Here is a 12,083-nt window from a genome sequence, read left to right as displayed (position 1 = left end):
ATATTTATATCATGTGCAGTATTTATTCATGTCAATTTCAAATTCTTAGCATTGCAAACTACATTTTATAAGCAATATCATGATAGCAACAATAAATTGGTTATGCAGGATAATGAATTAGTAACAACTTTCTGTTAAAGGAATTTGTTTTGCATCATGTTTCAGTGCTGTATTTGAACTATTTGTTGCATTAATCAGTGTTAAAACCCAGGTGCAGCACAAAATGTGGGAGCTCTGATCTGGTACTTTAACTGTTAGGATAAATGGAAATTAAACTGTACAATTATTACCAAAATTTAATGTGCTTTCACTGTTACTGCTGTTAAACTGAGTCATCATCAGCCCGCTGTGTGCATTTAGAAGCCAGAATGTAATATGGAATATGAAGCCTCTCTTTTCCAAAACTCTTCTACAAAAGAAGCATTTATGTGCTCTCCATGGTGCTGAAATATTTTTGGCATACCTATTGTTTGGGAACAGTCTGTTTGAGTACATGTGGATAAGATTGGCAGACTTTTATTGCCAAAATGGCACTATGGTCGATGTGGACACAAAAATGTGGATTTCTATTTCTGTTATCTACTTTGAAGTATAATCTACTGTCGGTGTGTTCGTTTTTTCGCCCTTCAAACCCTGCTGCAGGCAAACAATGGCCATTTTACCAACTTTTCATCTACGAAAATGTTAAGAGCACCAATGATGAATAAGTAGTACTGTTTTGATGTGTGAATGTATCAGATACACAAATATTGAGAGGGTTATGAGGTTAAAAAAAATCTGCAGGACTAAAAACAGGCTTTAAAGACACAATTTCACTAATATCATCACAGTGTCCCAGCTGCAGTGTTTCCTGTAAAAAGCTTTCTTTCTTGGCTGTCTGACAGCGTCATTACTCGGTCAACTCAAATGATTTTTGAATGACAGTATATGAAACATGAAATAAAGGCCACTACTGTTACCATTATTTTTAAAGTACCTGTAAATTAGGAAAATAACATCTTCACTGCAAATGTGGTGTGAATTTTAAAAGCAAAGATAGTACCTGTAAGAGGAAACACAAGAGAATCGCCTTTGAATGCAGTGCAGCTTGCTATGGCTCTTGCCTTTGACTGGAGTAAAGTGTGCTGTGCTCTTGCCTTTGGCTGGAGAGCAGTGTTCTGTGCTCCTTAAACTCTTGTGTCATCAGGTTCTGGCTTCCTGTCTTAGTTATCACTGTCTTTGCCAAGCTACTGAACCTCCTCAAGAAAGGCAGGATCCAGCTGCTGTTCAGCTCTGGCTGTGTCTGCCACACCAAAAATCCCTTTCCTTCTCTTTTTTTTAGTCTTTTGCTTTTCAAAATCATGCCCCCCTCCCCTCCAGGGAACTTTAAACATGAATACTATCGATTTTTTTGTGGTGGTCAGCAGGTCATTATCCAAAATTAAATTAACTATAGCACAGTGCATCACCTCATCCTTTTTTAAGGCTTGCTTCAGGTTTACACATCTAAGCACTAACTTGAGATTTTAGGAGCAAGTGACTTTTTTGGGACCTTGTAAAACCACGCACTATAAAGGCATCCTTATTTGCATTTAATAGCCAATGGAGTACAATATTTGGAGTGAGATAAAATATGCCCTAAGTCTAAAGATGCTCTCCTGTCCCATAGATGTGCTTAAACGTAATTGCTGTATGAATTAAATTTAACAGTGCTGGCAAACTCCTCAGATTTTTTGTTGCAGCAAAGTTGCACCACGCGAGCACACATCCGCGATGTCAGCACCAGTGAGTTGAGACCGCATGAGAATTTATCAGTCTCGATAAAGTCACAAGTGAACCATGACCTATAAAACCTGGAGACACACTTCCTGTTTCAGTCAGCTCATTTATTATCTCCTAAACATGAGCGCAGAAATCACCGCTTACATTCAGTAATTACAAGCTCCCACACTCCCCTGCCTGCAAATCGATGGCATAGCTACGCTGTTCCTTGCACGGTTTTGAATGAAGCTGTTTAACCGAATATTGTATAGAGCACAGGTAATTAAAAAGTGTGGTATTTTAGTCTGCCGTAAAACAGAGAATGTTTTTTTTTTCTGGTCCTCCAACTTTCACAGGTGCCACACTCTCTAGAATTAAGCTTAAGGTCAGTTTTTTGCTGCCACATTTATCTCCCTTGAAGTATTGGTTTGTTTCAAAAAGAGGTATTGCACAAAGCGAAAAGTACTGCATGAGGAGACACCGTACCAGTCAAAGAGAGAGTGGACGCTTTTATCTGCTGTTCCTTGTCAACGCGGACTGGCGTCTGAGTACATGTTTTAACATGGACAAGTGTGTTGAACCAACTTGCTAAGGTTTTTTATTTTTGCTTTGTGTTTCTGCTTTTCTCCTTACAGAAAAAGGAATGGCTTTGCTTGAACTGTCAGACTCAAAGACTCCTTTCGGGAGGCCTAGGGGACGCTCCTCTCCCTGTTCCTCAGCCGTCTCCCAAGCACCAACCCGCAGGTTCTCCCCGGCACCAGCCCACAGCAGCCCGGCAGCCGCCGGCGCCGACGCAGACCCCGCAGAAAGGGACCAGCCCGCAGCACGGGCCAAAGGCAGCGCCTCCGCAGCAGAAACTTCCGGCCTCTGCGGGGAGCGGTCCCTTCTCTCCGGCGAAGCACCATGCAGCCCCTGCTCAGGACAAGCCAGCAGCCGGTGCCACGGGCGAGGCCCAGAAACAGCAGCTGCTCGCGGAGAAGGACAGAGTGACTCCCAGACCAGGGAGAGAGGCCGACACTCCACCTGCCTCCAAAGACAGCAAACCAGCGCCAAAGAAAGGTGCACCTGAACCCATTACTGCCATCACCCCAGCAAAGGAGTCAAAGAAGCCAGGAGAATCCCAGAAAACAAGGCACCATGATGTGAGTCTTTTGTTTATAGTGGTTAAAGAATGCCAGACATTTAATGTAAGCCCCCTTTTCCAGTGGTATGGATATACATATTTTTATGTTGTCACTATTAATTATGCTGTTACTCATGAAAAACTGCTACCAAGCTGAGTGTAAGAGGGAAATCTCATCAGTATATTACCGACAACAGATAGCGCAACGTGCCAAGAGTAATGCTTGACGGTCCCAGCTGAACACTACAGCCACCTTCTTATTCAGGAAAAGCCTGTGAAAATAGTGCTGACAAGGCAAATGCATGACAAGATTAAGTGTTTATGGAAAAAAATGAGGCAGTGTTCTGTTTCTTATTTCCATTTTAACGAAGCTCACCTCTTCTTGGATTAAATCGACTGAATCAATTTATTGTTACAGGAGTGTGTATCAGTTATGAGTAGCGTACGTTTAATACTGATGTTTATGCTAGTAGATCTTTGGCTGGTAACTCCACTGGAAAGCAAGAAGATGAACTTATAAAATCTGCATATATCTGAGTCTACAGTATAGAAAGTTTTGTAAATATTTGTACATTTTGACCTTTCCAAAAAGTTTAGGAAACGGTAAGTCCCGGTAATGGTTTCATATTTTTTCTGTTTCTCCTTCTGTTGTACCACCAGGAGGCCCTTAAATCCAGTACGCAAGACCTGTCGCGGAGCCCACAGAGTCTGAGTGACACGGGCTACTCCTCCGACGGGATATCCAGCTCTCAGAGCGAGATCACCGGGCTGATCCATGAAGAAGAGATGAAGCTGAGCGAGCGAGGGGCCGGTGAGCACAGCCCCCCGAGCCCGTCGGAGATCACCAAGCTGGAGAGCTCCATGCGGCCGCTGCTGGAGTCCAAGTCCATCTCAGACGGCGACCAGAAGGGCCGGGGGAAGCAGCAGCACCACCACCACGACCCCAGGGACGACCCGAAGCAGAAGCAGAGGCCCCGCTCCCTGTCCATCACCCCCGAGGCGTTCGACTCGGATGAGGAGCTGGAGGACATACTGGAGGAAGATGAGGATTCGGCGGAGTGGGAGAACCAGCACGCCCGCCGGGACAGCCTGGCCGAGTCGTCCGATGACTTCGGCAGCAAGCTGCGCCACGACTACGTGGAGGACAGCAGCGAGAGCGGGTTCTCCCCTCTCCCCGGCCGGCCGAGGAAGACTGACTCGGAGATGACGGATGAGGAGTTCATGAGGCGGCAGATCTTGGAGATGAGTGCTGAGGAGGACAACATGGACGAAGACGAGGGCTATGGCTACCCCAAGCAGAAAAAGAGCCATAAGCACAGCACAGACTCGGGGAAAGACTCGAAACGCCACCTCCCCCATAACTCCAGCAGCTTATATGAAGAAGAAGTCAAAGTGCACGAAGATGGCTATAAAGCTGCTGTGGAGGATGGGGAAGAAGACCTGATGGCTTCTCAGGGAGGGCTGCGGCGTTTCAAGACCATTGAACTGAACAATACTAACAGCTACAGCCGGGAGATGGAGCTGAGCAGCGAGAACGACCTCAGCTTGGACCGAGAGCCAGAGCTCGAAATGGAGAGCTTGACTGGCTCCCCGGATGAAAGGTCGAGGGGAGAGTATTCATCAACTCTACCCGCCACCACGCCCAGCTATACCTCAGGCACATCCCCCACGTCAGTCTCCTCCATGGAGGAGGATAGCGATAGCAGCCCCAGCCGCAGGCAGAGGCTAGAGGAAGCCAAACAGCAGAGGAAAGCCAGGCATCGATCTCATGGCCCGCTTCTGCCTACAATCGAGGATTCTTCCGAGGAGGAGGAGCTGAGAGAGGAGGAAGAGCTACTGAGGGAACAAGAGAAGATGCGGGAGGTTGAGCAGCAACGGATTCGGAGCACTGCCAGGAAAACAAAGAGGGACAAAGAGGAGCTCCGGGCACAAAGACGCAGGGAGCGATCCAAGACTCCCCCGAGTAACCTCTCCCCTATTGAAGATGCATCCCCAACAGAAGAACTGAGGCAAGCAGCTGAAATGGAAGAGCTACACAGGTCGTCTTGCTCTGAGTATTCACCCTCTATTGATTCAGAAGCGGAAGGGTTTGAAATGATAGCTTCCAAATTATACAAGTCAGGCAGTGAGTACAACCTGCCAACTTTCATGTCACTTTATTCCCCCACTGAAAAACCAACAACCACCTCCTCTTCCTCTAGCAGCAAACCTCTTAAAAGTGCAGAAGAGGTCTATGAGGAAATGATGAGGAAAGCAGAAATGCTGCAAAAGCAACAGAAGCAGCAGATGCAACACGTAAAGCAAGGGCAGCAGTATAGTAATACATACCAGCAGGAAGATTTCAGGAGCACAGGGCATCAGAACAATTACCAGTACCAATATGAAGAGGACTACGGATATGAAAAAGAAATGGGGACAGCTCATCCTGGGTACCAAAGCACTGCTTCAAAGGCTGACAACATTTACGAGGAGATCCTTCAAACATCTCAAAGCATTTCCAAAATGCAACAGTCTTCTTCACTTGACATGAGCTTGCAGCAAAAAGAAACCAGTCAGACGAACCTTTGTGGTTCTTTCCAAGACAAGCAGCTTTTGGACACTGGATCAGCATTTGCAAAGCTACTGGAGCAAAACAGTGCCCTTCTTACACCTGGCACAAGTCCTACACAGCTTTCGGCGCCTGTGTCATTTTCTTCAACAGGGACAGAAACAAGTGGAACAGGAGCGAGGGCCATTCCTGACGTTCGGGTTACGCAGCATTTTTCAAAGGAGATGCAAAAGGACAGAGCAAGGAGCCAAAGCTCTTCCGTTAGTGTTGGTTCTGCTGCTGTCACAACTGTGGCTTCTTATGTGGTGTACGGCAGGGAATCAACAGCTACTACTCACACCTCAACCGGCCAATCTGCTGCTTCCACTAGTCCATCAGCAGGGTATGGGCGCCAGACAGGGAGTGCAGCTGGCTCTGCTGTCTCGAGTAGAATTTCGGAGTATGCTCAGGCTTATAGCCAAAGGGACAGTAGTGGAAAGAGAGCTGGGGAAAGCAAGGGGACACAAGTGAGAGACAGCTCTCAGGTTGCTGCTGATAATGTCAACTTCACATCCAAAGTCTACTCTTATTTCAAAGGTTCCAGCCCTCCACTTTCCCCCTATACCTCCCCCACACAAAGCCCAACTCATTCTCCTTCCAGAATGGCCACAGCTGAGTTCTCCACACAAACCTTCGGCTCTGGTACTTCAGTGCCTACGACCGGATCTGGTGCCACCTCCCCAGTGGTGGCACAGGGCACCCAGACACCACACAGATCCATGTCACCACGCCTTTCTAGGCAGCAGTCCTCTCAAGAGTCACCTTTTATGGTCATAACACTGGGGTCTGAAGCCACCAGTCCTAGTAAGCCATTGACTGTCAACTCTTCCACCTCACCCCTGTCTTCACCTACTCGACTGAGTCGTCAACAGACTCTTCATGGTTATGGTCAATCTGCAGGTCCCCCACCTTCACCACAGCATCAGCAGCAGCAACAGCAGCAATCACAGCACGTACTATACAAGACTCAGACACAGACAGACAGGGGACCAGTGGCAAAGGTGAATGTTGGCACTAGTACTGTCACCACTGCTAACACGTATAGCCGTGGATCCTTATCCATGGAAAATATATCCCTGTGCAGAATCTCCACTGTTCCTGGAACTTCCAGGGTAGAGCAAGGCCAAAGAATGCCCAGTGGTAGTGTAGTAGACTTAAGGACAGCAACAAAGCCTGCCCCAGTTATCATGACAGATCAAGGCATGGACCTAACATCTGTGGCATCAGAAAGCCGCAAATTCTCTGTTGGGTCTGAGGCTAGCCCAACCCGGCACTCCACAACTGTTCAGCCACTGATCATAAACTTGAATGCTCAACAGCATCCTCGTGTTGCTATGTCAACGGCAACAACAGTGAGCATTACGGTGGCAGCATCTATGTTTATCTCACAACCAAAACAACCTGTGGTTTATGGCGATCCTTTCCAGAACCGGTTGGACTTTGGCCAAGGATCGGGATCTGCAGTATGTCTGACTCAGGGCAAAAAGCAGACTGATCAGCTTATTCCAAAGATAGATGCCAAACTTGAAGACCTGGGCATCCAGCAGCAACAGCTTCAGCAGCAGCAGAAACAGCTGCAGCAGCAACAGCAACAACTGGAGCACCAGCTCCAACAACATCACCAACAGCAACAGCAACTTCAGCAGCAGCAAGCCACTTTCGCCAGATATAATCTAGCAAATCAAGTCCAACCTTTACACAAGAAAGATATGATGGTGAGCCAGACTAACACTGCCCAAGCTGTAGTCAGCGTCAGTGCAATCCCCAGGGCATCTCCAGTCCCAGATCAAGCTGGGCTAACAGGTGCAATTTCTGCTCCCCCTCTTGACCTGTACAGTGGTGTTCCCCTGGAACTAAAGGGTCAACCTCCCATTGTCAACTTATCAGGAGTGAAGCCACATGTCATGATGGTACAACTGGATAACGCCTCCCAAGGTGCAACGGTCACCCAGCTAGTGAAACCAGGAGAGGCCCCAGATGCCCTTGACCTTACTGGGATTAAATCGGAAAACCAGGTTGCGTGCTGCGATGTGGTCTACAAATTCCCCTTTGGTGGCAGCTGCACTGGACCCTTTGCTCAAAAGCCAAAGGTGCCAGAGAAAACTCATGTGCCAGTATCGGAACCTCCTCAGAGCAGTCGGCCTCCTTCAGCTCCTCAGTACTATGGAAGCAGGGCACAGGAGGCTAGCCAAGAAAACTACCAGTACCGTGAGCAGTTAGCGGGCAGCCATGGCTTAATGGATGAGCGGAAACCCTACCCTCTTCCTTTCCCAGGACGGTTGCACCCATCCATGTCTGACACTAATCTCGCGGAAGCTGGGCTGCATTATTACCAGACAAAGACTGACACCAGTCAGCGTGGGCCTGTGGACATGGCAGTGGATCTGAGCACAATGAAACAATCCTATGGCCCCAGCTTCTCTGAGGGAGGGTACTTTGGTTTGGGTATGCAGTATGGATCCTACACAGATCTACGTCACCAGGGAGACATGATGAGCCAACCTTTACCTATACGAAGGTACAGTTCGCTGTCGAATATCAACGCAGATTACAGTTACTCATCACGGGACCTTTCTAGTTTCCAGGAGTCTAACCTAGCTCAATACAGTGCCACAACTGCAAGGGAAATCAGTAGAATGTGTGCTGCTCTGAATTCAATCGACCAGTTTGGTGGAAGATTTGGTACCAACCCAGAGCTCATGCAGTATGGTTCTGCAGGAGGAGGCGCCTCTGGAAGTAGGTTCGGTCTGCTCTCTGGGCAGCAAGGCCTACCGTCCATGAAGGCCAACCTGATGTATGGCTCTAATCTTGCTGAAGGGAGGATGTCTGCACATGTTCAAAGCCAAGCTAGCTTGGCACAGTATAATGCAAGGCAAGCCAGCATAAGGGCTATGTACCCCTCCGCAGTCAGAGCTGCAGATGGAATGATCTATTCCACCATCAATACCCCCATAGCCTCGACCTTGCCTATCACTACGCAGCCTGCATCAGTCCTGCGGCCCATGCTGAGGGGCCTTTACAGACCTTACCCCACAGGAAACATGACAGCCGTACCCTTGGCCAGCCTCACAAGGTTGCCTCTGGTAACCCCCAGGATGCCTCTGTCCTCCCAAGGACCATACCGTTACCCTCCTCCCAACCGTTTCCCAGTAGCCCCTGCGGCCGCCTCTGTAGCTCCCGCTGCCACAGCCTTGGAGACACCAGTTTACCTTGGCAAGCCTTCGGTGACCTCTGGAGTCTCAAGCGCCATGCCTTTGGCCTCTTCTGTACCAGTTACCCAGCCTACAAGCCACATGGGGGTGCCAAATGCGCAGGCGGGAGCGGCCCCTACAACAGCCCTGCCTATGGCGCAGCCCGTTGTTGCGCCCACCAGCCAGCAGCAGCCTCAGATTCACCACCAGGCCCAACTCCCAGCCCAGCAGCAGCCACACCTCCAGGCGGCCCAGCCTCAGACCCAGCATCAGCCCCAGCCCCAGAGTCAGCCTCCCTCACAGCCCCCAGCCCAGCCGCAGACCCCAGCCCAGCCCCAGCCCCAGCCCCCGCCCCCACCCCCAGCCGCGCCCGGCGTGGCCGCCGGCGGCACCGAGAAGGAGAAGGAGGAGGAGAGGCTGCGCCGGCAGCAGGAGCACCTGCTGCAGTTCGAGCGGGAGCGCGTGGAGCTGGAGAAGCTGCGCCAGATGCGCCTGCAGGAGGAGCTGGAGAGGGAGCGGCTGGAGCTGCAGCGGCACCGGGAGAAGGAGCAGCTGCTGGTGCAGCGCGAGATCCAGGAGCTCCAGACCATCAAGCAGCAGGTGCTGCAGCAGCAGCAGGTGGAGAGGGAGACCCAGCTGGTCATGCAGAGGGAACAACTGGCCCAGCAGAAGATGCAGCTAGACCAGATACAGTCTCTGCAGCAGCAGCTCCAGCAGCAGTTGGAGGAGCAGAAGAGGCAGAAAGCTGCCGCAGCCGCTGCAACGGTGGGGACGACAGCACCAGGTGCCATACAGGGGGTAGCAGTAGTTGGAGCATCAGCTCCTCAGGGATACTCCATCGTCTGTGACCAAACTGGCAGGCTGATTCAGCAAGAAGTGCCATGTGAAATGCAGAGGACAATGGGCCAAAACGGGCAGTTCTGGCAGCCCTTTATAGAAGGAGGAGTGATACAAGGAGTTATGCCCCCGCGACCTCTGCCCAGCTCTGCTTCTGAAATGTCCCTTAGGAATGAAGAGCACATGGAGGTACGGGCCATGAAGAAGAGGAATTCAATGCCCCGCCTGAGGGATGGGGGGGAATTCGAGGAAAACCAGCACTCGGTGAAGAGGATTGCTGACAGCAGCGTTCAGACTGACGACGAGGATGGGGAGGAGAGATTCTACATGTCAAGGCGCAGACGCACCAGGCGAATCGTGGACTGCAGCGTCCAGACCGACGACGAAGACAACGGAGAGTGGGAGCAGCCGGTCAGGCGCCGACGATCCCGTTTCTCCAAGCATTCCGACTCCGGCTCCGAGAGCAAGGCCGATTCGTCCAAGGGCACTTCGAGCATAGCCATCCAGACCATCAGCGATTGCTCCAGTCAGACGGAGCCTGACCAGTTAGGGAGAGTCTCCCCGGCCATTCACATAACCACCCATGACCCCAAGGTGGAGATCGTCCACTACATTTCCGCCCCCGAGAGGACTCAGAAAGGAGAGAGCCTGGCTTGCCAGACGGAGCCAGAGGCTCAGTCCCAGGGCGTGGTTGTCCCCCAGCTCACAGTGCCCACCACTGTCACTCCTTACTCCACCAACATCCAGCTGGTGGGCTCTGGCCCAGTAGACCCCCTCTCTCCCCGGCTGCAAGGGGTGGCCAAGTTTGAAAAGAGGAAGCCCGATCCCCTGGAAATCGGCTACCAGTCACACCACTTGCACAACGAGTCCCTCTCCAACCTTATCCGCCAGCCCCCCAAGTCGCCCCAGGTGCTGTATTCCCCTGTGTCTCCCCTCTCCCCGCACCGCCTCCTGGAGACGTCCTTCTCCTCCAGTGAGCGACTCAACAAAGCGCACGTCACGCCGCAGAAACACTTCACGGCCGAGTCTCCGCAGCGCCAGCAGACCTTGCCCCGGCCCATCAAGACAATGCAGCGGTCCATGTCAGACCCCAAGCCCATCAGCCCGACAACAGAAGATCCGTCCAAGGCCAAATTTTCCTTGTATCAGCAGCAGGCTCTCCAGAACAGTCAGGTAAATGCTAAAGTTGTAAGAGATAATTCATGTTAGACAACTTACTTTGGAAAAGCAAGTATTGTATAGCTCGCGTGATATTCCAGGCATTTCGTTTATTTTAGTGTAAATAGTAATTATAATCTTTTAGCTTATTGTACCGTTGTGCTGTTTAAATTCCATGTTGGTCATACGCAAATTAAACAAAGACCTTTCCTTTGTGTTTTTTTTTGTCATGTCCATTTTTCATTTGCCTAAAATCAGATCACTTTAAAAGATGATTGAAAATGCATGAATTCTGTTTTCATTCATCGAGAATACATTACTGTTGCATGGCCCTGACATACATATGATCTAGAGGCAGCTGACTTTTAGAGCTTGATTATTCAATTTCATGAAATATTTCTGACAGGCAATGCCGATGTCCCATTGTGACTCTGAAGGAGGCTGGAATGTTCATGCTTTCTGAATATGCCGGAAGAATTATTTGTAAAATCCTGTGCACTTCTCTCAGTATAAATCTGATTGGGTATCTCATCATCCTGGTGCTACACAAATATATCATGATGCAGACCGCAAAGTTGTACTGTAGGGTACGGGTTACTGTGGGCCTACTGCAGGACATGGACCCTCTCCACATGGTTTAAAAACTGTAGCAAAGGCGATGGCAAAAAAAAACGTGAGAATTTTGGCATATGTGAACATATTGTTCACAAGGGTACACCTGTCACCAGCAGGTCCCAGCAAGCTCCTCTCTAAATCAGGAAAATCCTTATGTGGTACAACCCTGCTGTCCTTCATTATGTTTGTTAGTGATTTGAGCAAGCTCTGAGCCTGAATTGCTGAATCGCATGCAGATTACTGCATTGTCCATTTCAGATTATCCGAGGAAGACTTGCATTGCACTAAAGCAGTGCAATCAAACAGTACAGAAGATAAGGAAAATGGCAATCTCAAAATGTAAAAAAAACATTACTGTGGACATTAAGATGCTGACAGTTGACTATTTTTCTTGGATTATAATTCAGTTCAGCATGAGTCTACACAGCTTGTAAAAATAGTAAGTAATTGTTTCTTTTTATAAAATTCAGTTTATAATGCTTTCTGGTTTCAAAAATTAAATTACTGCAGGATATTTGTATTTGGTTTGACCTTCCTTACTTCTAATGAGAGGAAACTCGTTAATCAGTTGCTTAACTTATAAAGTAAGTTATATAATTTCTTCATATTCTAAATATTTCGGGAGTGATGAGCATTTCTGCTGAGACTAATAATACTTAATAAAACCCTGACATTCATAAAAAGTGGAGGTTGGCTCATCTGATTGGAGTGATAGAGCAAATCTGACCATGAAAATGCATCTGTGTTAACAAAAAGAAAATGATTCAAGATTTATATTTTATTGTTCAGCCGAAATCTCACAATACTGTCAACAATTCTTGTTTTAATAATA

General features: G+C 48.9%; 1 protein-coding gene across 2 annotated transcripts in view; it reads left to right on the top strand.

Annotated features, from left to right (window-relative positions):
- The window catches only part of bsna (bassoon presynaptic cytomatrix protein a), a 165,129-nt gene that overhangs the window by 127,296 nt on the left and 25,750 nt on the right, over positions 1-12,083 (top strand). For both annotated transcript variants that reach the window (XM_069189520.1, XM_015348064.2), the window contains 2 exons: positions 2,376-2,882; positions 3,524-10,651. In XM_069189520.1, coding sequence (XP_069045621.1) covers positions 2,376-2,882; positions 3,524-10,651 — 7,635 coding nt within the window. The remainder of the gene's footprint in view (positions 1-2,375; positions 2,883-3,523; positions 10,652-12,083) is intronic.

This window comes from Lepisosteus oculatus, chromosome 4 (assembly GCF_040954835.1).
Source record: "Lepisosteus oculatus isolate fLepOcu1 chromosome 4, fLepOcu1.hap2, whole genome shotgun sequence".
Taxonomy (NCBI): domain Eukaryota; kingdom Metazoa; phylum Chordata; class Actinopteri; order Semionotiformes; family Lepisosteidae; genus Lepisosteus; species Lepisosteus oculatus.
The sequence above is the reverse complement of the archived record's forward strand: the minus strand, read 5'-3'. Positions and strand labels throughout refer to the sequence as shown.